This window comes from Tribolium castaneum, chromosome 6 (genome assembly GCF_031307605.1).
Source record: "Tribolium castaneum strain GA2 chromosome 6, icTriCast1.1, whole genome shotgun sequence".
NCBI lineage: Eukaryota > Metazoa > Arthropoda > Insecta > Coleoptera > Tenebrionidae > Tribolium > Tribolium castaneum.
Window position 1 is genome coordinate 6,114,544 of NC_087399.1, and position 25,878 is coordinate 6,140,421.

General features: G+C 31.1%; 2 protein-coding genes across 5 annotated transcripts; both read left to right on the forward strand.

The window, feature by feature from the left end:
- Positions 1 to 1,619: 1,619 nt before the first annotated feature.
- On the forward strand, positions 1,620 to 18,064 carry LOC135266466 (uncharacterized). 2 transcript variants are annotated; one of them, XR_010334525.1, is made up of 5 exons: positions 1,620 to 1,766; positions 10,591 to 10,672; positions 10,771 to 10,863; positions 10,922 to 15,351; positions 15,408 to 18,064. XR_010334525.1 is itself a non-coding variant. In XM_064357245.1 (4 exons), the coding sequence occupies exons 2-4, from the start codon at positions 10,595 to 10,597 to the stop codon at positions 12,974 to 12,976; spliced, it is 2,226 nt and encodes a 741-aa protein (XP_064213315.1). In that variant the 5' UTR covers positions 1,620 to 1,766; positions 10,591 to 10,594; the 3' UTR covers positions 12,977 to 18,064. The 2 variants fall into 2 exon arrangements, 1 of the variants encoding a protein (XP_064213315.1); XM_064357245.1 differs by having other exon boundaries at positions 10,922 to 18,064.
- On the forward strand, positions 17,898 to 25,502 carry LOC663238 (serpin peptidase inhibitor 7). Of its 3 annotated transcripts, none has more exons than XM_064357246.1 (4): positions 17,898 to 18,063; positions 18,115 to 18,897; positions 22,262 to 22,412; positions 25,175 to 25,502. In XM_064357246.1, the coding sequence occupies exons 1-4, from the start codon at positions 17,953 to 17,955 to the stop codon at positions 25,195 to 25,197; spliced, it is 1,068 nt and encodes a 355-aa protein (XP_064213316.1). In that variant the 5' UTR covers positions 17,898 to 17,952; the 3' UTR covers positions 25,198 to 25,502. The 3 variants fall into 3 exon arrangements, with proteins under 3 accessions (XP_064213316.1, XP_974388.1, XP_015838228.1); XM_969295.5 differs by lacking the exon at positions 25,175 to 25,502 and adding an exon at positions 22,461 to 22,691 and having other exon boundaries at positions 17,900 to 18,063; XM_015982742.2 differs by lacking the exons at positions 17,898 to 18,063; positions 18,115 to 18,897; positions 22,262 to 22,412 and adding exons at positions 22,659 to 22,886; positions 22,934 to 23,677.
- Positions 25,503 to 25,878: the final 376 nt, after the last annotated feature.

Genomic DNA, 25,878 nt, shown 5'->3' on the forward strand with positions numbered 1-25,878 from the left:
ATACAACTTAAAGCGACTTAAAATCCTCGACACTCCAAGTAAAATTACTTTAAAAACCAGGAAAAACCTTTATAAATTCCCTAGTTTTTAGATACCCCAAAAATATAGCTTTTCATTTCTGGACCAAGCCAATTGGCGCATGGCAAAGGTGTTAAAAATGATTACCAAATAAATTTTGCATACCCCAACTGTATTCAACTATTATACGCACATAAAAAAGATACACCTAATTGTTCGAAGTCTACTAAAATATCTGAACACTCCATTATGGATTTTCATTTAGAGATCGCTATTAAAACTTTAATGTTATCGTAAACATGTTCGGTTTGTGTCTTAATTATCAAATTCAACACCCCAATATTCGACTATGCCTTCATGATAATTCTTGGATTCAGAATATTTACAGAATTAATAAAAATAAGTGCAAAACATTCCCCGTTTCCATTCCGACTACAATCCGATCTATTCTTACAGCATCTCCTCTTTCACGACAGCTTATACCGTTTATAGGTATGTGTCTATCGACGAGAATCATCGGCACGACCATCAATCCTGAATTCGTCTTCGACTCATGAGCCTTTGGCGAATCAACAGGACAGACAGGTCATTGTTGTTCGATATTACTGTAAGTCATGAATAGATGGAAGAGTCCCAAAACCGAGAAATGTTTTGAGAATATTTGGCAGCACTCAGTTGCCCGTCAATCCTCGTGGGTCCTCAATCTCTATGGCCACTCGAGATCTCACCAGTTCAGATTTAAGAACAACTGCATTCTCAATAAAAAAAGCGGCGATAGGAATCGAACTCAAAACCTTGTAATTATCTGTCTCACTCTTTTCTAACTGAGCTATTTATGTCTTGTCCATTATAATTTCTAATCAGCTACAATAATACATCAAATTGCGCAATATTACGAAATTTAAAAAAAAAAGTTGGATCCGCGGGGGTTCGAACCCGAGACCCCTTGGATTGAAAGCAAATATCTTACCAACACGCCCATAATGGCTCTTGTACAGTCGTTTTCGAATGAAAGATCTTATAGTGTCTGTCCTAATTTTCTTATTTATTAAAAAATGAAATTCGTTTCGCATGCTACGCACTAGTGTACATAACAATTATTGTATCCAAATTAAATTTATTTTTTAAAGGTAAACACGCACGTAATACGCTGAATACGCTCGATCGTGCAGCGCTTAAATTTGATAACGAATAACGCATTTTGACTTCTGAGCGTTTTTATTAGAGAGTTTTTATTATACTCTAACAGAAAACGGTCGATGGTCGAGCGTTGGTATCCTTCAAAAATACGCTGATACATCGGCCTACTCGTTAAAAAAAACGGGTTTACTGTAAAAGCAATTTTTTTTCCGTTATAGAAATTGTTCTTAATCTTATTGTAGTATTCAACGATAGGCAACCAACAATATCATTATTGTTACGTAATTATAATTTGTTTTTGTAACACAACTTACTAAATTTGAAGTTTTTTTTTATAATTTTGTAATTGTGATACTAAAAAGGTTATTATAAAAATGTTTAACCTTTAAGTTTAATTCAAAACGATAATATGGATGGGGCCATCTAGACCAGGAGCGCGCGCGGCGCTGTTTCGGTCGATAATTCAGTATGCCTTTTTACTTGTCTGTTGCGTTGACCGTTGACAGTTGACCAGTTGACAGTTAACACCGCAGCAGCAACTAACAATTTTCAGTATTTCAATTTTCAGTGCATACGGTGCATCATAGGTGTTTAATCGTTGTTAATAGGTAAGTCAATATTATTTATTAAATGTTATAAGTAAAATGCAATTCGTCTGACATTATGTTCATTTTCAACGATTGTGTCTAAAATTGAAGTAAATCAAATAACTGAATCCTGACCCACGAACGTGGTTTTTATATTGTAATCGTTTTTCAATGTCATAAAAGAAAAACATTGTTTTCGCGTCCAAAACATGGTAGTACTTAATAACTAGAATAATTATATTTATTATACTGTTATCACTGGGAAGTTGTAACACGTGTTGTTTGTACGGTAGGCAAAATTGCTTTTCTGAATTTGTGTTTTCGTAAGGTTTTTAAGTATCGCAGAGAAAATATCTTCTTAAAGCTGACTCGTACTGTAAGTTGTACCTACTTATTCTATCAACAACACAATTTCACTCAAAGTTAGTTGCATTCCAAAAAAAAAATAATTTTGAAGTAATCTAAAAGTTGGATTTTTTTAAGGACAACTTGTTGTGCTTAGGTTATCAAAGATGAGTTAGTTATCAGTTTACATTATGATCATCGATTAAATTATAATGAAAACATGTCTTTACCACAATGTTGTTATATTGTTTATTACCGAATCTTTGCTATAAAACTATTATACTATTATGTGATCTTTGGTTAACTTGATAATATTTTTAACCATCTCTCTTAATTTCAATTATCTTTTCAGTTTGCTTTATCTGACTATCTTTTCGAGTGATTCTCCTATATTCAAATAAAACTTTTTAGTGTATTCCAGATATGAATAAAATATTTCTTCCAAAGTAATATAATATTCTTTAATTTCTTGATCCGTTTTTGTATTTAATGTTATTATTAGCGATTTAATATTACGAACACTCAATAAAATCCATATTGTTTTATTTAAATTATTTGGCGAAACATTTATAATATAGGAGTATTTTGTTATCAATTTTTTATAATATGATAATTCATTTTTAATCTTATCATAATTTATTATTTGGTATTCTATTTTATAGTTTTTTAAAATTTTCTTTAAATCTTTCTTAATATCGCGTAAATTCAGTGGGGGATAGCCACCCCCCCACTGAAATTCCATATTGTATAAAGCATAAAAGATCATTTGTTATTATTATATTTTTCTTTTAAATAACGTAAACCATATATCGGTTAACCACGTACTCAAATTAATTTTATAGGAGTAGTTATTTTTATTTATAAAGTCAAACAGGTTTAATGGATTAGCATTAATTTTATAATTATGTCAACGTTAGTTTCCTATTTATCTAGCAATTCTTCTAATTTAAAATAATATTTCCCAACTTTTTTTTGCCTTATTGTTATTCAACATCATTATTAATTCTTTAAAATTTTCAATCATTTTGTATATATTTATACAAATTTGCTTTAGCATGTTTATAATCTATTTCTTCGTATGAGATTTCCTTGTCCTTTAAAAAGTTCTTAAAATCGCGTTATTTCTTCAATAAATCCCATGAATTGAAGCAAATTGTTTGTGATTAATATTTTTCTTTTTCTGCAAAAACAACATATTTCCAAAAAATACGACTATCAATTTTCTGTTAAAATCAACACCTACGTCTTTACTTATAGCATTTGTTGATTTTTCATAACCCAATATTTCTGCTAAATCTTTACCTTTAAACAAAGGTTGATTATCATTGTCTAATATGAAAAATACGTCTTGATCATAAACTTTCAAGTAACAGTATTATCTATGTCAATAATTTAATTTATTTTTTATTATTGGGTCAACGATCCCATTTATACTAGCTGTCTCAGTTTCAGGTTATCGTTTTTCAATTGCTCCAATTCATTTGCCATGCTTTCATATTGTGGGAAAACCCTCTGATGTCAATTTTTCGCTTCTTCTTTCTTGGATGATAAAATTCTTTCGATACGTTATTTGTCTTCATCATATAATTACTTCTAATAGCTTTATTTATATTATTATTATTATTCTAAAATAATTGCTCTTTTCTCTTGAATCTACGTTGATATCTAGCTTTTCATTTATTTTATGTAGACTTTTTATAATACGTAGGTCCCATATTGCCTCGCATATTGTACTAGATCCCTTTTATTACAAGTATTTATTTTTTTTGACAATTAATTAAATAAACATTAAATTGATCACCTCCCTATACCACACATATTTTTTTGAATCTCGAGACTTATCACAATTTTACCTAAAAAGGGACAGTGTGTTTTAGTATGCACTGTTTATAGATAATTTCTTATGAAAAAAATGTAATAAATTAAATGAATCGCTCACATAACGATGACCAAGAAACATGGCAAATGTTTCAAAAAAAGTTGAACGATATGAGAAGCAAACCAAATAATGACTTTGAACGATTAGTATTTAAAAATATGCATAATCAATTTAAAATGTATGAAAATAACGTATTAACCTTGGCAAAACTAGATTTTCTTAAAATTCGTTTTCCTAATCTTCAAGTCTTTGATGAATAAATTTTCTAATAAATGACAAGTCTTTGCTCCATTTGTTTGGAATTAAAATGTCCAGATGATTTTTATAACTATAGAAATAAATATGAAAAAACATGTAAACAATGTAAAAAAGCAGTTAATTCTACTCGTTTATTATGTGATTGTGGTAGATATTACACTAGAACTAATTTTAGAAGGCATATAAAAACAAGTTTGCATAAAAATGGATTGAATTTATTTATTTACTAAAAATTGTTTGTTAGATTTTTTCCTATAATAAATGGAACGAAGGAACTTAAGTAATCTTCGTTTATCTGAACTGTTTAATATTGCAAAATCATTAGACATCAAATATATTAGAAAATATACTAAAGCAGACTTAATAAAAGCTATTATCAAAGCTTCGGACAGAGTCCTCATGAGCGAAGCGAATTCAGAAATATTTTCATTTGATGATGATTTATTTGCTGAACCAAGGAAAAAGAGAGTTAGTAAAATCAAATGTGACATATGTGGAAAATATATCAAAAGCACCCGAATGCATCTCCATAAAGAGAAAGAAAACAAAAAGAACCTAAAAACATTTCAGTTTGATGACGATATATTTGCTAAACCAAAAAAAAATAGAGTAAAGAAGATAAAATGTGATATGTGTGAAACATATATCGAGGAAACTCGAATACATTTGCATAAATTAAAACATGATTTGAATAGTCGTCGTTTGCTCGAATTACGTAATATGGCAAAATCCTTAGGTATAAGATACATTAAAAGATACAATAAGGCAGAATTGATAAACGAGATTATTAATGCTGAAGAGCAATTAAAAATAAAAAGAGAAAACAAGAAGAGCTTGGAAATATTTCCGTTTGATGATGCCATATTTTCTAAACCAAAAAAAGAAAGAGTAAGAAAGATCAAATGTGATGAATGTGGAAAGTATATTAAGGAAAGTCGAATGCAGTTGCATCAAGCAAGACATAATCCAGAGCCAGATTTTATTTTAGTTCAGGTTGCTTTTAAGGGAAGATTATTAACATATCAACATAATAATCTAGAAGAAGGTATAGATATGGAAACATACATGGATATGATAAAAGAAAAGGCTATTAAAATAATTATAAATGCTTTAAATCTCCATAAAAATATTAAAACCAATCTAGAGATGGAATGTGAGTTTATGAAGCTGGAAAATGAAGACTTCACAATGATACATAAATTTCAGTTACCAAATGTTATACTAAGAGAAAAAGACGCTTTAGAGGAATACTGGGATGAACAACAGGATTTATTTATATCAAGATGTGATGAACTACAAGAAAAAGGATCTGGATGGACTCTGAAAAATATAAATCATTTGCGCATTAATATAAACAAATATACACCTTTAAGCGGAAATTCATATGTAGAATTACCCAAGTGGATTAAAGATAAAAAAGCTTGCGTTAATGTTAAAAACAACGATAACAAATGCTTTATGTACAGCGTAATATCCTGTTTACATCAAGCAAAAGAACATGTAGATAGACTGAATCATTATAATAAGCCGGAATATATAAACGAATTAAATTTTGAAGGAATAAATTTTCCTGTAAAAATCCAGGACATACCTAAATTTGAATCACATAATAAAATTAATGTTACCGTGTTTAGTTACGAAGAACAAATATTTTATCCTTTGTATCATAATAAGAAGCGATTTTATGAAATGAATATCGACTTACTATACTTTGGAAATAAAGACAACAATCATTATTGTTGGATCAAGAATTTGAGTCGATTGTTAAATGATCAGTTGGAAATAAATAGAAGCAAAAAATATTTCTGTAGAAGATGTTTAAACTACTCCGCTAGAACTGAAGATGCTTTAAAGAAACATCAAAATGTGTGCTTTAGTAATGAACCATGTGTTCCGAACATGCCTGATGATAATGTATTAAAATTTAAAAATATTCAAAGAATGTTAAGACATCCGTATGTCATTTATTCTGATTTTGAATCTATTTTGAAACCTATTCCTACATGCGAACCAAATCCTGAATCATCATATACTCATAAAACACAATTTCATGTTCCCTGTGGTTATGGATTATACATTAAGAGTGCTTATAATAATATTGATAACCCATTGGAAATTTACAGAGGAGAGGAAAGTGATAAACGTTTTATAAAAAGAATAACTGAACATACCAGAACAATATATAAGTTATTAAAGGAAAATAAACCCATAAAAGATATCGAACTAGAAGTATATGAAAAAACAAAAATTTGTTATCTTTGTGAAAATGTGTTTTCTATAGAAAATCCAAAAGTAAGAGATCATGATCACTACACTGGAAAATATAGGGGAGCTGCTTGTAGAAAATGCAATTTGAAATATAGACAACCATTGTTTATTCCAATTTTGTTTCATAATTTAAGTTCTTACGATTGTCATTTGTTTATAAAAAATCTAGGAGAAGATAAAAGTCAATTGAAATTAATACCTAATAACGAAGAGAAATATATTTCTTTCAGTAAAATTTTAAGAATGGATGATAATGGATATATCGAATTGAGATTTATCGATTCATTTAGATTTTTAGCAAGTAGCCTAGACAATTTGTCATCTAATCTGGAATCAAGTCAGTTGAGAGAAATAATTAAATACTTTTCAAATAATGAATTAGATGTGTTATTTAGGAAAGGAAAAAGCAAGATAATTAGAAAAGGAATATATCCTTATGAATACATGGATTCTTTTGAGAAATTTTCTGAAACAAAACTTCCATCAATAGATAAATTTTATTCTTCGCTCACAAAAGAAGGAATTTCTCAAGAAGAATTCAAACATGCAGTGAAAGTATGGAAACATTTTAAAATCAAAAATTTGGGTGAATGGCATGATTTATACTTAAAACTAGATGTTTTGCTGTTAACTGATGTATTTGAAAATTTTAGAGACTTATGTTTGGAAAAGAGTTATGGACTCGATCCTGTTTGGTATTATACAACGCCGGGGTTAGCTTGGGACTGTATGCTCAAATATACTTCAGTGGAGTTGGAATTATTAACTGATTATGAAATGTATTTGTTTTTTGAAAGGGGAATTAGAGGAGGTATTTCACAGTGTAGTAACAGGTATTCGCAAGCAGATGAAAATACTCAGATTATCTATATAGATGCTAATAATCTATATGGATGGGCTTTATCTCAGAAATTACCAGAAAAAGACTTTAAATGGTTGACTTGTGATGAAATTAAAAATGTCGACGGTATATTGGTATCAGGTAGTGATACGGGTTATGTTTTGGAAGTCGATTTAGCATTTCCAGTAGACTTAGCCATTCATAACAAATTCAATGATCTCCCTTTAGCTCCGGAAAATAGAATTCCACCGGGCGGAAAAGTAGAAAAACTACTTTGTCATTTCTATGATAAGAAAAATTATATAATTCATTACGAAACATTAAAACTTTACAAAAGTTTAGGTATTAGAATAACAAAGGTTCACAGAGGTGTAAAATTTACTCAGTCAAATTTCATAGCACCATATGTAAAATTTAATACTGAACAAAGACAAAAGGCGAAAAATGATTTTGAAAAAGATTTCTGGAAATTAATGGTTAATGCCCCATATGGTAAGTCTATGCAATCTGTTAGAAACCAACAAAATATTAAATTATATTGTGATGAAGAAAAATTACAAAAAGCGATAAACAAACCTAATTTTAAACACAGAACTATATTTAGCAAACACCTGGCAGCAGTTCACAATTTTAAAACAAAAGTATTGTTTAATAAACCAATTTATATTGGGCAAGCTGTGTTAGATTTATCGAAATTATTAATGTATAACTTCCATTACAATGTAATTAAAAAAGAATTCAATGAAAACGTAAAACTTCTTTATGGAGATACTGATAGCTTTATATATGAGATTAAAAATGCCGATTTCTATGAATTTATGAAGAACAATCCCGACTATTTTGATACATCTGATTATCCAAAGGATCATCCATTATATTCGGATAAAAATAAGAAAGTAATAGGGAAGTTCAAAGATGAATTGAATGGTATTAAGATATTAGAATGCATAGGTTTAAGGTCAAAAATGTACAGTTACAGAACTGAAACCTCTGTTTCGAAAAAATTAAAAGGTATCAAAAAAGCAGTATTGAAGAAAGAAATAAGTTTTGAAGATTACAAAAATTGCTTGTTTAATCAAAAAGAATACTTCCATAGACAGAAAGTGATCAGGAGTCATAAACATGATATATTTACTGAAGAAGTAAAGAAAAAGTCTCTAAGTTGGAAAGATGATAAAAGATACCTTTTACCTAATTCTACAGATACATTAGCTCATGGACACGTATTAGTATCATCATAGGTACGTTCATGGGCATTGTTGAATAAATCGCTATTTTTTATTAGTGTTGAAGTAATAAATTAAGAAAACAATAATTACAATTACGATAATAAACATAAGAACAAAAATAATAATTTTTAATTTATTAACTTGTTGAATGAGACTTGAAAACTTTTTTCGGAATTTTGGATATTCTTCATTGAATATGTTTAAATTCTTGAATACAGTACTTTCCATTTAATTTACAATTTTTGAGTTTTTTCATTTATTGCTCTCATATTTTTAGTATGTCTTTCAAATATTTTCAGGGTTCTTTTCTTTACATCATCGATGTTTGATGGTATTACTACTGTTTTGTTTCTTAATTCTGCTAGTTTCTTAGGATCATAATTATTGTAGTTGTCTAATTTATATTCCAATTCATCTATTTTATTATTAGCGGATTCTAGTTCACAGTCTGTCATAATTAATTGTTCAAGGAATAAATTAGCTGCTTTTCTTGCAATATATTTATCTACAACTTCTTGTTTGAAACCAACTATTTTTGCTCCATCTTCTAATCTGTCTATTTCAGTAATAATAGGTTTTAAATCTTTTTTCCATTTTTCTTTCTCATCGTTGGGAATGTATGAAACTAGTTTGTCCATTTATGACTGAAAAGTTTCTAAAGATTTACTAATTAATTCATCTGCTTCTTCATCTAAACTTATATGTTTACGACTACCTGCTTTGTGTTCTACATTATCGAATATTTTTTTATTTTTTGTTTTGCTTTTTCTCTCTTTTGTTCCCAATTGTTCCGATTTGTTCTCTTTTGCTCCGGATTGTTCCCGTTTGTTCTCATTTGTTCTCGTTTTACATGCAATCTTTATGCCAACTGAATTTAGCCCCATATTGAGGGAATTTCTGGAAATACTTTTAGATTTGCAAAAATCTGTCTTTGTTAGTTTTTTATTTACGGTAGAATTGAGGTATTCAATGGCAAAATTACGATTTCTCATTTGAGTTACTTCATTGATATTTTTTGGTATATTTAGTTTTTTATCTTGAGTAAAAGATTTGTAACAATTTTTGAATTGCTGGAGTTCAGATGGTTGTCTTGTTTTTAATGGTGTATAATATTCTGCTACAATTTTGTTCTCTTTAGTATTGGTCATTTTTTTTTATTTATTTAAAAAATATTTGCCTCCATCATTCAAAAAGAAATAAGGAGGTTACTGATATTTCGATGTGATCAACAATGACTGAATCTGTTGGCGGCACTGCAACTTTGAATGAAATTTGTACCTCTGCTAAGTAATAAATAGTTTAATAAAAAATAGGTAAAAATCTAACTCTATTATAATATTATCGTTTATTAAATTACTTAACAAATTCACATCAAATTTACAATTGTTTAGTTTTTTAATAAACATATTGCCCGTGCCTGCACAATTTAAGAATGACCATTACTAACTGCTACGTCTCATTACCGACGTCTTTTTCTTATTATTACTGACCGATTGAAACGTACCCAGGGAATGGGAGTGAAAGTGAGTAATTGTCACTTTCAAACTTTTTAAAAGTTAGAAAACAGTTAATTACCAATTGATTTTGTGAATAAATACATTTCCTGTTGTCAAATTTAACTGCACTGACAACATTTTGACAGGGTTTGTGACTTTCTAACCTTTTTCCCTTTCATCGTGTTTTCAAATCCCCAATGTGAGATAACCTAATTGAACATTTACGCCCGAATATTGTGACTTACGGTTTGTCCAGATTTTACAACTTGGCCGCAAACAAAAGTCGATATTTTTCGATTGTTTTAATACCAACAGATTCAGTCATTGTTTATCACTCTGTAGTTTGATCATAAAGGGCTACTTAATTTTTTTTTTCAGCATTGATTTATCCGTTTGAGGATCTTATCATTACAGATTATTTTTTTTTACATATTTTAATTACTTATATTTATAAACCATGTTCACCTGACTGATTATTATTATTACGATTAATTATAATTTTTTATTGTTAATCTTGTTGTTATTGTAGATAAATGGCCCAGCCCCCTTGTAAAAGAACTAGATTGGCGATTTCTTCAGACTTGGAAACTCTGTCCGGAATAAGTGAAAATGTAACTTTTGTATAAATTTTAGTATGTTGTTAAATTTCTTTATAAATTTTGTTAATCCCGGTCTTAACTTAATATATTGTGTCCTATTGTATAACCAGATGGATGTAACAACCGAAAACAGAAGTGTAGAGGTTCTAGGAGCTGGTGCCCAAGGACTTGAAGGGAATGGGCAAAGTAATTCTGACGACAATGTAAGTTAATTTGTTGATCTTAATTTCTTTATTAGCAATGTTTCTTTCAAATTTTCAGAAAGATTGTCTTATAGAATCAGAAGAATTTGAGCAGCTTCTCCTTACGTCTAATGCGTTTATTGACAAAACGCTATTTATAAAAAAATTTTTTCGAGGAAGTCTAAACGAAAAATCAGGGGCAAAGAAAATTCTCATCACAGCACCTAGTCGATTTGGTAAATCGGTAATCATGAATACCTTGAAGGTGTTCTGTGAACCAGATGTGGATGAACAAGGAAATATCGTTACCTGTTTGAAAAAGAATGTAGCCGGAAAATGGGTCGAAGATAAAAACAAAACTCCACCAAAAAATTACAAACTATTCAAGACCGTTATTAGAAACAAGCACTTGCAAATTTACAGCTGCACCTGTCCTACAAAGCACATGGACGACGATTTGGAAAATGGAACATGCGACAGCAGACAATTCTTCTACCAACATTGTGGTCAGCATCCAGTAATTTTCTTTAGCTTGAAGGATATTTCGCCTCATAATTGGAACGGGTTTATTAAGACACTCAAAGAAAGTCTGTGTCAAACATATAAAAAGCACATGTATTTGGGTGACCAAAGAGGTCGTTTAGATGAGGATATGAAGCTAGAGTTTAATTTGTTTCTTAAGGGTAAGAAACGTGATTTGGATAAGGAAGGTCAACCAATTACCTTGAAGTTAGATGAAGAAGATTTGCGATATTCTTTATACAATTTGATAGAATATTTGTACATCCAGTTCAATAAAAGAGTGCTGATATTGATCGAAGAATTCGACGCTCCTCTTATGAAGTTGCTACATGGATCACAAAGTATTGAACTAGCGTACGTAAAGAAGATCATTGAGTATATCGGGGAACTGCTCAGTACCGTTCTAAAAGGTAATGAGAAGGTATTAGGTGCATTGATTAACGCCTGTGTTTTATTGTCAACAACTATATCACCGTACGCGAACAATGTTTCTATTTGTCCATTCCTAGAAAATCATGGTTTCTCTGAATATTATGGATTCACCAAGGATGAAGTAGCAGATTTACTAAAGATGCCTGTATTCAAGGGTTTTAATGGAAACGACATTTTATCTTATTATAATGGCTATAAAGTGCTTGGCACAAATCTGCAGATATATAACACATATTCTGTTTTAAAATACCTCCAGGATTGGAAAGATGCACGTGAACGCGAGAAACGTGAAACTAATAAGAGTCCAGATATGAAGAAGCACGCACCTAGATCTTATTTTAGTAGCCACGGGATTCAACCATTGAACAAACTGTTTGCAGTTGAGGGTCTTAGAGACAAATTTAGTTGTATTATTACCGAAGGTACAGTTACTGTAGAGAAGCCTGTGGATAAGTTGACACCTGAACACGTTATGATACTGATGGAAGTGATGTTACAACCTAGTGAGGTCGATGACGAACATGCCAATTTATTCCTCCAGTATATGAAGGATCGGGGATATTTCAACATAATTGAACGGAATCGAAACCAGCATGTTTACGTTATACCAAATGGTGAAGCAACAGACGAAATTCTTTCTCAGTTTTATGATACATCGTACTTTAAGAGCAAATACAATATTAGTAACGAGATGATTAGAAAATATAGGACGGCTATAAATGATTTAGATCGTCACAATAATGAATCATTTCAAAAGTTCGCAGATTCCATTGCAAGCTTATTTTCTGGAAGTTTCAAGCCAAAGAATCATGATGAACTTAAGGGTATTCTCTATGCTTTTTGTGTAAACAAATTCGATACATTGTGCGAAGGATTTTGTCAAGAAAATAAAAGAAATCGATTTGACTTACTGTTAATAAGAAAGGATGGCACAGGAATAATTATAGAAGTGAAGTTTGGTCAGAGGAGTGCACAAAATGGTCTCAAACAAATTTTTGACAATGAGTACTATAAAGCTTTTGAAGGAAAGAATATTACAAAAGACAAAATATATATTGGGCTACACACGAACCATCAAAAAGTAACTGTCTGTGGTTTTGCAACATCTTATGAACAGGTTGTTGACTCTTTCGCAAATATTTCTGATGACAAGCTGATCGTAAAATCTAGTAAATTGTAAAGGATATGTATCATATAGCTTAGTTCACATAAATCCCTTATGAAACTTAACTTTTAGACGTTCCGTCGGATTATAACAAAACGAAAAAAAAATTGAAATTATCGTTTATGTTAGCTAAGCTGATATATGGTACCGAATTTGTTTATGTTTATACATTTCTAAAAACTGTGTTTCTGTACAAAATGTGTTATCTCATTTACGAACGGTAGAAGTGTGAAATTTGTTTACCTAGAATAAAATGAGATTGAAAACGATAATTTTATGTATTTAATTTTATTGATATAGGTTGTCTAGACAGGATTTTTTAAGTCTAAATGTTTTTGTATGATACTAACTTTATTATAAAAAATGATCAAAATATTAACAATGTTTCATGTAATAAAAAACGACCTGTCATATTTTGTGACCCAAGATTATTGATTTCGTTCCCACAGTTGGTTCTGAACAGTATATAGACAGACACACACTGCTCTAGATGGCGCTAACTATATTGTTTTGCTTTTTATAAACTGGCCCAATTTAAACTTTATTATTTACAAAATATAAAAATGTATAACGGTTTAATATCACAAAACAAAAAAAAAACAATTTTAGTAAGTAGTTGTCTTACAAAAACAAATTATAAAAAAACGAATTTTACGTTGGCATCGTTACTTAGGTGTAATAATATTTTTTTAGCCAATGTAAAATCCTAACAATTAGGATGCGAATGAACTTGTGATAATATTGTGTCTAGAATTCCATTAAGATATGCAAACCAAAAAAATCAGCTAAAAATTTAAAAGTATTGATTGTTAATCAGAATAAGAACAATTTCTATAACGGAAAAAAAATTGCTTTTACAGTAAACCCGTTTTTTTTAACGAGTAGGCCGATGTATCAGCGTATTTTTGAAGGATACCAACGCTCGACCATCGACCGTTTTCTGTTAGAGTATAATAAAAACTCTCTAATAAAAACGCTCAGAAGTCAAAATGCGTTATTCGTTATCAAATTTAAGCGCTGCACGATCGAGCGTATTCAGCGTATTACGTGCGTGTTTACCTTTAAAAAATAAATTTAATTTGGATACAATAATTGTTATGTACACTAGTGCGTAGCATGCGAAACGAATTTCATTTTTTAATAAATAAGAAAATTAGGACAGACACTATAAGATCTTTCATTCGAAAACGACTGTACAAGAGCCATTATGGGCGTGTTGGTAAGATATTTGCTTTCAATCCAAGGGGTCTCGGGTTCGAACCCCCGCGGATCCAACTTTTTTTTTTAAATTTCGTAATATTGCGCAATTTGATGTATTATTGTAGCTGATTAGAAATTATAATGGACAAGACATAAATAGCTCAGTTAGAAAAGAGTGAGACAGATAATTACAAGGTTTTGAGTTCGATTCCTATCGCCGCTTTTTTTATTGAGAATGCAGTTGTTCTTAAATCTGAACTGGTGAGATCTCGAGTGGCCATAGAGATTGAGGACCCACGAGGATTGACGGGCAACTGAGTGCTGCCAAATATTCTCAAAACATTTCTCGGTTTTGGGACTCTTCCATCTATTCATGACTTACAGTAATATCGAACAACAATGACCTGTCTGTCCTGTTGATTCGCCAAAGGCTCATGAGTCGAAGACGAATTCAGGATTGATGGTCGTGCCGATGATTCTCGTCGATAGACACATACCTATAAACGGTATAAGCTGTCGTGAAAGAGGAGATGCTGTAAGAATAGATCGGATTGTAGTCGGAATGGAAACGGGGAATGTTTTGCACTTATTTTTATTAATTCTGTAAATATTCTGAATCCAAGAATTATCATGAAGGCATAGTCGAATATTGGGGTGTTGAATTTGATAATTAAGACACAAACCGAACATGTTTACGATAACATTAAAGTTTTAATAGCGATCTCTAAATGAAAATCCATAATGGAGTGTTCAGATATTTTAGTAGACTTCGAACAATTAGGTGTATCTTTTTTATGTGCGTATAATAGTTGAATACAGTTGGGGTATGCAAAATTTATTTGGTAATCATTTTTAACACCTTTGCCATGCGCCAATTGGCTTGGTCCAGAAATGAAAAGCTATATTTTTGGGGTATCTAAAAACTAGGGAATTTATAAAGGTTTTTCCTGGTTTTTAAAGTAATTTTACTTGGAGTGTCGAGGATTTTAAGTCGCTTTAAGTTGTATTTCATTGATTTTTTCCATGCGCCAATAGGCTTGGTCCAGAAATGAAAAGCTGTTTTGAGGTGTGTGAAATCTAGACATTTTGACAATGGTTTTGAGGTAATTTTACTTGATTTTTGCATGCGCCAATTGGCTTGGTCCAGAAATGAAAAGCTATTTTTGGAGTGTCTAAAATCAAGGCATTTTGTAAGTTTTTTACATTTTTTCGGATGGTTACTTTTGGGAAAACAGTAAATTTGTAGGATTCTACCCTGTTTTTCGTGTGCCCAACTTTTAGTGGCCTACACATATTTGGGAACTTTTGGGGTGGATAAAAATTCATGATTTTTGAGAGGTTTTAGGCCCTATTCGGTTGTTTGCTTTTGGACAAACAGCTAAATTTGTAAAATTTTGCCTTGATTTTTAAGACGCCAAATGTTCTGGCCCAGAAGTAACATTCTATACTCTACTGCGGATATTTAAAATAGTATTTCTGATTGGTCTGTTTTATTGTCGAGTGTGTCCATCTCTATCAAATGGCAATCACTTTGCATTTTTTGTGCGTTAGATAAACAAGAAGGAGGTACGGTCTATATTTTTATTGGTCAATCTACGCATTCTTGGAACAAATCAGACGGTAAACCGGCTCTGGCTCTTCCCAGGAAAATAAATAGAATTTCGACTTCGATGATGTGTTTCCGGTTTTATGCAAATTAATTTCATGATTTTTTTGTCATTCGAAAGCAAACGAATGCCACATAAAAATTATCACTAACCCCAAAAGTACTTTGAATTTTTAAGTAATTAATCGGTTATTAATAATAATTTTTTGCACAAAACAGCATTTAAGCATTATTTTTTATTATTATTACGCATTATTACTTTACTAAAAAATACATCTAAAAATATTTTTTTTTACATTTTACTAAATTAAATATTTTGTTTTGATTAGACATGTTTTGAAATTCTGAAGTAACTAATGTTTTTTTTTAAATAAAAACATTATTTAATAAGTAAAAAATAAAAACATTTTTAGGATCCTTGGAGAATTTTGCGTATGAAAATGATAATAATAATAATAATAAATATAATATAAAAAATTCACGATGAGTAATAGTAAAAAAAACCTGAGTACTACACAAAACAGAAAAATGTCTTTGAAGAAAGTCAGAAAAAAATGCAAAATGAAGCTAAGTTTATATAAAAAACAAAAACTTTTTAAACAAGGTCAGAGTGATTTTTTTAATCAATATCTTAGAAAACGAAGGAGACATTTAAAAATCCAGTGCATTACGTTTGGTAGCATTACAAAAAACTCTTTCAGATTTTTAATTTAATTTCTAAAACTATTTTGAATTTATAGAAAAATTCAAAATAATTTTAGAACTGGGTTTGCTATTTCATTTATTTAAAATGGTTGAATGGATGGTTGATTTAAAATGTATAATACAAAAAAACGTCATCAGTTGATCCAGAATTGTAAAAATTATAGAGGATGTTCTGCCTAAACAGAAACTCCAAGCCTTAAAAAAATACATCTAAAAATATTTTTTTTACATTTTACTAAATTAAATATTTTTTTTTGATTAGACATGTTTTGAAATTTTGAAGTAACTAATGTTTTTTTTTAATAAAAACATTATTTAATCACTTTTGAACGTAACTTTAATACTAATAATTTTGATCTAAAGACAGTTTTAAAGAAAACGCGCTTTTCTAAAAAAATATTACACAAAAATTAAGAATCCTGGAAAAGCAAGACCACCATTACTTTAAAAAGTTTAAAGTTAAATCTGTACCAACTGTTTAGCGCATTGTAATTAGAAACGTAAAAAATCAAGAGGTTTGCTAAAAATTTAATCATTTAATTATTAATTATTTTGATCAGGAAGAACCGTAGAAAAGTTCTGAAAAAATACACAAGCTGAGAGAAAAAAAAGAAGTATTTAATATCAGACGCTGATTTCTGTGTGATTTTTAGTTTTTGAAATACAGGAAAAGTATAGATACTTTTAGTACATAAAATAGTATTTCTCTTAGAGGTACTAAAAATAATGTTGCACATTATTTGATTTCGTTATTTTTTTAGAATATAATGGTCATTTGGTGATTTTTTTATTGAATTTGGAATTTTGTTATTTTATTAGTGTTTTTCTATTCTATCGGTGAAAAAATTTAACAAAAATTTCTCAATGTACCTATAAGAAAAAACGTTGTATTATACACGTAAAAAAAAGTTGGCAGTTGAACAACTTTTCTTTATTTGTATAATTAACTACTATAATACAAATTATAATTAGCAGACTCACCTTCTAGTACATAAAATAGTATTAATACCTTCGATTCTGTACAAATACAAGAACAACTGTAGACACCGATTTTTCGAAGCTCAGATTAGATTCCAGAACATGGTAGCATTTTTGAACACATTTTAATAAATTATTCAAGTGGTTATCGTCAAGGAAAATAACTCCAACTGTTTTATTTTAATAATTATCGGATCATTTTTCATTTCTAATGCGTCGAAATAACGAACCATAAAATGAAATGCAGACCGATTTTAATGAACTTGATTCGAAATCATCGAAATCCAAGTATGAGACGAATCAGAATCGAAAACCAATATTTGGCCTTAAACAGCGAGGTCATCATCCTTTGCTGAATCTTTCTCACGAAATAAAACAAATTTGTTCTTCGACTATTGATCTCCGCCTGGTTGAAGGCTGAAGCTAAACCGCTTTGTTCGTAACCACCTTTTAACCAAGTGCTGTTTTGCAACTCGTTCAGTTCCAAAGATCCATCCAAACAATGAAGACTCTCACAGCCTTCGCCGCAGTAATTTGCATCTCCTTGGCCGACGACACGGCCTTGAAAGAATTCACTTCAGGCAATAATTTGTTTACCACATCAATTTACAAAGTGAGTCATTCCATTCTATTTTAACCGCGATTATACAAGCGGGAAACACAGGAAATCAAAAAAACAACACCTGGCAATTTCCTCGTGAGCCCCTTTTCGGCCGAGTCGGTCCTGGCCCTGGTCCAAGGGGGCGCCAAGGACGCAACCGCCCTGGAAATGCGCGACGCCCTCCACCTGCCCGCCGCCCCCGAAACGACCCAAGCCGCCATCAAAGCACTCCACCCCCAACTCAAGCAAACCCTCTACACCCTCAAAACCGCCAACAAGATCTACCTCAAACCAGGGTTTGAGGTGCGGCCCGAGTTCCGGAAAGTGGCAAGTGAGGTTTTTGAGGCCGGCTTGGAGAACATCGATTTTGAGAGGAAAGAGGAAGCTGCCCAGGCCATGAACCAATGGGTGGAGGAACAAACTGAACACAAGATCCAGAATTTGATCAGTCCGGAGAATCTCAATTCCAGGACGCGCTCAATTTTGATCAATGCCTTGTATTTCAAGGGCAATTGGAGCTCTCCGTTTAAGAAATTTTTAACGAAAGAGGAGGATTTTTACAAGAATGGCAAACAAGTGGCTCCTGTTGCCACAATGAAGCTGCAGTCGTCGACAAAATACTACGAGAGTGAGGAACTTAAGGCCAAGTTTTTGGAGCTGCCGTTCGAAGGGGGTGATGTGTCGATGATTATTGTGCTTCCGAATGAGAAAGACGGGCTTGAGGTTTTGGAAAATCAGTTAGAGAAAACCGTTGAGTTGCCACAACTGGCGGAAGAGTACGTGAAAGTGGCGCTCCCGAAATTCCAAATCCGGAGCCAATTCATTTTGAAGGAAATGCTACAAGAGGTACATACCATTTTACAGATGAGGATATTAAGTAAAAGCAAATAACAAAGTAGTCTTGCTTTTACTTTGAAGTAAATATGCATTTTGTTTTCTGCTTCTAAGAAGTACAGTCGCGGTCAAAAAAATTGCACTCCTAAAACTAGAGCTACATATGATACGGTCAGTGTGTACATTTGGCTACCTGGATAATTCGTAAACTAACCTGTTTGATGAAATTTATGACTTAAAAGATCTTAGTTGGACTTGTTGGCAGGGGTGTCATTCTTTTTTATCGTGACTGTACCTACCTAAATTTAGCCGTTTTATTTATTTAACTCATATTTAGTACATTCTTGAGACAGAAAGTCAATCATTCAAGAAATTTAGCCAAAAAAGTAATAAAATAAAACTTAGCTTGCAGTTTTGAGGTGAGATTCGTTGTTCACCAAAATGTTATCTAATTTTTTCATCGAACTAAAGATTTTCTTTTTGATTTGTTGTGTGTACTTGAAGGCTATTACTTTACATAAGATTATTAGAATTTGTTTTCTTAGTTAGTCTATGTGCAGTAAAAAATTTCAAAAAACTTATTGATTTCAGTTTCAGTGGCTTTTCAACGACTGAAATATTTTTAGCTCTATTTAGTTTTCATCCAATTTAAAAAAAGAAAATATAAGTATGCACTATTTTTTGTTGGTTAAATTGTCAACTGATAATATTTGTGTGGATTTTTAATACTTCATATGCCAAAAAAAAGGAATTAAATTTTGCTCTTACAGCAACTAATATTAATGTGTCTTGAAGAAGTTCACTTTGAACCATATTTCAAAAAATGAAAACAGTTTTGCAATCCTGAGAAAATTTTCCAGAAAAAAATTACATTTGACTTGGTTAATTTTTACTTTTCGAAAAAGAATTATACTATGTTCAAAAGTGATTTTGATCAATAACAATATGCTTAATTTTTTTTAAATAAACAATGTGGTGATGTTTATTCGTACAATGTTATAATTTTTGTGATTGAATAACATGTGAAACGTCGTGCCGAAAAAAATTACAATACTTTACAATTTTATTTCTTTTACCAGCAGATAATTTATACTGATTTTGTTTTCTGCTGCTAAAAAGTACAGTCGCGGTCAAAAAGAATAGCACCCCTAAAACTAGAGCCACATATGATACGGTCAGTGTGTACATTTGGCTACCGGATAATTCGTAAACTAACCTGTTTGATGAAATTTATGACTTAAAAGATCTTAGTTGGACTTGTTGGCAGGGGTGTCATTCTTTTTCATCGTGACTGTACCTACCTAAATTTAGCCGTTTTATTTATTTAACCCATATTGAATACATTCTTGAGACAGAAAGTCAATCATTCAAGAAATTTAGCCAAAAAAGTAATAAAATAAAACTTAGCTTGCAAATTAAGTTTTGACGTGAGATTCGTTGTTCACCAAAATGTTAGCTAATTTTTTCATCGAACTAAAGATTTTCTTTTTGATTTATTCTGTGTACTTGAAGGCTATTACTTTACATAAGATTATTAGAATTTGTTTTCTTAGTTAGTCTATGTGCAGTAAAAAATTTCAAAAAACTTATTGCTTTCAGTTTCGGTGGCTTTTCAACGACTGAAATATTTTTAGCTCTATTTAGTTTTCATCCAACTTAAAGAAAGAAAATATAAGTATGCACTATTTTTCGTTGGTTAAATTGTCAACTGATAATATTTGTGTGGATCTTTAATACTTCATATGCCAAAAAAAGGAATTAAATTTTGCACTTACAGCAACTAATATTAATGTGTCTTGAAAAAATTCACTTTGAACCATATTTCCAAAACTGTTGGATGCAGATAAAAAATAAAAACAGTTTTGCAATCCTGAGAAAATTTCCCGGAAAAAAATTACATTTGACTTGGTTAATTTTTTACTTTGCGAAAAAGCATTATACTATGTTTAAAAAAGATTTTGATCAAAGTAAAATTTGACCAGTTTCTCAAACTTTAACAGATATCTTAAAACCAAAAGCTTGTAGAGAAAAAATGATCAGAGATTATTAATTAAACGCACTCATCACTTGCTCCAGTTAATCTTTATCATGAAGAATCAAATTTTGACAGTTATTTCAAAAATCTTTAGACAATTTTCAGTAAAAAAATTAAGTTGAGTGTGTTTGGATTTGTATAAACTCAATTTTAGGCATCTCTTCAAACATTGCCTGATATCTTAAAAACTATCGCTCGTAAGTAAAAAATAAAAACACTTTCAGGATCCTTGGAGAATTTTGCGTAAGAGAATTATCTACCTTTAATAAAAAATATAATAATAATAATAATAATAATAATAATAATAATAATAATAATAATAAATATAATATAAAAAATTCACGATGAGTAATAGTAGAAACCTGAGTACTACACAAAACAGAAAAATGTCTTTGAAGAAAGTCAGAAAAAAATGCAAAATAAAGCTAAGTTTATATCAAAAACAAAAACTTCTTAAACAAGGTCAGAGTGATTTTTTAATCGATATCTTAGAAAACGAAGGAGACATTTAAAAATCCAGTGCATTACGTTTGGTAGCATTACAAAAAACTCTTTTAGATTTTTAATTTAATTTCTAAAACTATTTTGAATTTATAGAAAAATTCAAAATAATTTTAGAACTGGGTTTGCTATTTCATTTATTCAAAATGGTTGAATGGATGGTTGATATAAAATGTACAATACAAAAAAACGTTATGAGTTGATCCAGAATCGTAAAAATTATAGAGGGTGTTCTGCCTAAACAGAAACTCCAAGCCTTAAAAAATATATCTAAAAATATTTTTTTGCATTTTACTAAATTAAATATTTTGTTTTCATTAGACATGTTTTGAAATTTTGAAGTAATTAATGTTTTTTTTTTTAAATAAAAACATTATTTAATCATTTTTGAAGGTAACTTTAATACTAATAATTTTGATCTAAACATGTATTAATCGATTCTGCTTAGTTTTTTAAATAAGAATATTAGAGAAATTCAAGTGATAAAAATTGAGTTAAAAGCAGGTAAATATTTTACTGAATTGTTTTTATCAGATTCCAATACTCCAAAATTGACTTTGTTCGATGTTAGAATAGTAGTAGAGACAACAGAAGAAGCTTGAGCAAAAAAGTGTCAAAATAGCTACGCTTTTTGAAGAACAATAACTTAAAAAAGTTCCAGATTGATTTTTTAATCCTTAGAAAATAAAAAACACATCTAGTGCACGTTTGGTAGCATTACCAAACTGTTTCAAGTTCTAATTTAATTTTCAGAACTATTTTGTAGAGAAATTCAAAATAAAATGCTTTGACTTTTAGTATTAAAGCGTTTCTTCAATTTCATTCATATTTTATTAATAGCTGGGGATGAAGAAAGCCTTCAAGGGCGAGGAGGCCGACTTGAGTGGCATTGCAGGTGACAAAGGCGATCTCGTAATTGACCAAGTCGTCCAAAAAACTTTCATTGATTTGAACGAGGATGGAGTTGAGGCAGCGGCTGCTACTTTCGTTGGTAAGTTTTCAAAATGTTTCGAAAGTTTGATTTTAAAACGAGAACTAGGAGTTGGAATTCCTTTAAGTGGAGTTGTTTCAACTGTCACTCCGAAAGAATTCAAAGCCGACCATCCGTTCCTGTTCTACATCAAATTCAAAGACTTGATCCTGTTCGCTGGACGGGTCGTGGATCCGACCGATTCGAAATAAATAGTGTTGTGAAAAATAAAGTGTAATAATAAATATTAAACAATGGAAACTTATGCAATAAACAATGAAATAAAAAACGAAACAATTACGCAGTCGTTAATGCAAACAATAGAAAATTTAGGAACAATAATTGCTTTCCGGGGTAGATATAGCTTGATCAGCCTTAGAAGCCTTCAGTCAAAAAATGTATTTGGTCTTTTGTTTAATGTTTGGTGTCGCATTTGCGTCTGGACGTGATTATGCTGAAAAGGGTAATGAACACTTTTCCGCAGTTGCGTACCAGGTATTCCCCCAAATTACACCAACTGACTTTAATTGGAATAATTTAAGGCCGCGAAACGTGCGGGGTATCCCGGTTACCGTTACAGTTACTATGTCATAAGTCCTATCTTGATTGAGATAGTTTTCGCTATTTATTACTTGGGAAGCGCCGGAGGGACTAGAGAAAACTTGGGTGAACTTTTTGGTTTTTCCCTTAAAAATGCAGAAGTTGAAGAAAGATTTGAATACTTGGTCCCGCTTCTTAGCCAGAATGGTTTCCGCATGGCACATAAGATGATTGCGTTACGCGGAACCGAATGGCAGCCGACTTGGCAGAAAAAAGTGGAGGACATTTTCCATTTGCAGTTTGAGGTTTTCGATGATTCTGATGAGCCGGCAGAAAAAATTGAACGTTGGTTTCAAGAGCACACCAATAATAAAATGGAAAGAATGATTTATGAGCTACATCAGCTGCAATGGGCTGTAACACATCTCTTACTCCTTTCGGCTTCATATTTTCAAGCCAACTGGACTGACACGTCTGCCACAAAAACTGTCATGGCGAGGTATTTCAATTACGGACCGCTTCACAAAAAAGTTGGCAAATTTCTGGAATTACCGTTCGAAAAAAGTGAAGCTTCTATGGTTTTTGTCTATCCGGAAACAGTCAGCGACTTTAAGATACTTGAAGACGAAATTGAGTACATTTTTAAAGGGCCGCACTTTAATAGGTCTGAACCAACGACTTTTTCAGTGCCGAAATTTCGATTTGAATATGCTATTATGGAGTATTCTATCCACCATCTACGAAAAGTAAGTTCCGTTTTAACCGGTAGTAACTTTTTAACGGACTGTTAGAATTTAACACTAACAACGTGTCCACAAAAAACGTTTGACTTACTACATAAATGTGAATAAGTCGGAACGATTTAATAATATTTGGTTCTGAATAATTGCGTTTAAAAAATTTTAGAAAACAAAATACGTAAGTTACTAAGTTTCCTAAATCACTTAAAATCTATCAAAAATCGGGCGCAGTCCCAATGCAAAAAATGGTGGATGCGCCGGGCTAAAAACCTTATTATACTCGATGTCATAAAAATTGCAACACCAGGAAGGAATTTGAATTTTTTGACAAAACTTGGCACAAATGGTCGACTATTAGCGAGTCATTATTAAAATTTGAAGAATTGTAATCAAGTAGTAATGGAGTTCTTAACAATCAAGTTTTTTTACCAGCAAATTTTTTGCTTTCCTGACATCTTTTTATGTGTTTTATTTTTAATTCGTTTAGGTTTAAGTTTCTAAAAGCGCAATTAGGCCTGGAGACGGCAAAACCAAAATTACTAACAATTAAGCAGTTTTGAAAGAGGCATAATTTTAGGACTACGAAAAGAGAAATTGCTAGTCGTTTGAATAGAAATCGAAGTACTATTAAGTGATGTTATCAGTCATAGACTGGAGAAGGCCCAGGACAGCGCGAAAGAGAAAGCATAGCTTAAAAAAAACACATAAAGTCCAAAATGGTCGTCTTCGAAGTATGGCTATAATTTAATTACAAGACAAATTTTTGCCCAATGAGTGGGTTTAAAGGTCATTTTTTATCACTTTGGACTGTTTATTATCGTAATTAGTCATTTGGACTGTTTTCTGTTAGATTTACTTGGTATGGGAGGAATGGGCAAAAACGCATCTTTAAGTCTGACCCATGAAACCTTTATTTCGAAACACAACGCGTTTCCACCGTAATATGATCACTGTATACAGTGTATATTCTCACCTGAGGATGACCACTTTGTGGTTGAAACACGTTGTTTTTCCAAATAAAAGTTTTGGTGTGTCAGATTTGAGCTGTGTTTTTGCTCATTCCTCCGATACCTAGAAAATCTAACAAAAAGCAGTCCAAATGACCTAATTCGATGGTAAACAGTCAGAAGTAAAGTACAATGACCTTCGAACTCAACCATTAGTCAGAAATTTTTCTTGTGCTTGAATTATTGCCAAAATCCGAAGATAACCATTTTGGAATTTTTTTGTTTTTTTTTAAATCTGCTTTCTCTTCTGCTGTGTCCGAAACCTTCTCTAATCAATGACTGATAACATCGCATAATGGTACTTGGATTACTCTTCAAACAAATAGCGATTTCTCTAAATAAAAAAAACTCATTCGTTTTCCAAAAATTGTGCTTCTTTAAAGTTTTAAAGTAGAACAGTCGAACTGGTTATTTTGTTTAATATTTTGTGGAATGGTGTTAACTACTGCGGTTTTTATAACCGAAATAGAATCCCTAAAACTTTTTTTTATTTCAGATGGGTTTTGGAGGAGGTGTTGATTGGACATTTTTAACAAAGTTCTATAGCTTTCCCTTTAGCAACATTACAGATAATAATGACAGAGCGTGGATCAACGCCTTTACGGAAAAAGTTTATATGGATCTCAATGAAAAAGGAGTTGAGATAGCGGATGGTCTGATAGCACAGTTTGAGGACACAACTTATATATATAACAATATTGTCGATCTTCCTTTCATATTTTACATCAAATTAAGACAAACTATTGTCTTTATGGGCCGCAAAATTAATTTTAAAATAATCGACAAAGAAAAATCCAATAATAAATAAAATTTGTGCAACACAAGTTTAGTGCAGTTTAATTTCCCCCATCCAGAAAATACCAACATAGACTTTTAGAACAGTAGGTACACAGGACAAGACCAATTTTAGCAAGTCCTTAAAAATTGCAATTGTCTAAGACTGTTTCTTGTCCCTAGACTGTAGAACTTTAGAAAAGTTCAAACTACGGAGAACTATAACTTAGAAGACGAAACGAGATACAAAATTGCATGATTTTCTGAACCTAAAAAATAGTACGGTAGAGTAAAAATGAAGACGCTTCGAGCGTTATATTGCTCAGAATGTTCTTCACAGGCTAGGAAAAAATGATGACTAAAATTTTCATAGGAAACATGAGAAAAAAATTATTTATAATTTAAAATCTGCGCTTCGTGCCGTAT

What these genes read in the sequence shown, in the direction of transcription:
- LOC135266466 (XM_064357245.1), top strand. Translation starts at nt 10,595, where the DNA reads ATGGCCCAGCCCCCTTGTAAAAGAACTAGATTGGCGATTTCTTCAGAC. An exon ending in TGTCCGGAATAAGTGAAAAT is followed by an intron (nt 10,673 to 10,770) that starts GTAACTTTTGTA and finishes TTGTATAACCAG; the next exon opens with ATGGATGTAACAACCGAAAA. An exon ending in AAAGTAATTCTGACGACAAT is followed by an intron (nt 10,864 to 10,921) that starts GTAAGTTAATTT and finishes TCAAATTTTCAG; the next exon opens with AAAGATTGTCTTATAGAATC.
- LOC663238 (XM_969295.5), top strand. Translation starts at nt 17,953, where the DNA reads ATGAAGACTCTCACAGCCTTCGCCGCAGTAATTTGCATCTCCTTGGCC. An exon ending in TTACCACATCAATTTACAAA is followed by an intron (nt 18,064 to 18,114) that starts GTGAGTCATTCC and finishes CGGGAAACACAG; the next exon opens with GAAATCAAAAAAACAACACC. An exon ending in AGCGGCTGCTACTTTCGTTG is followed by an intron (nt 22,413 to 22,460) that starts GTAAGTTTTCAA and finishes AACGAGAACTAG; the next exon opens with GAGTTGGAATTCCTTTAAGT.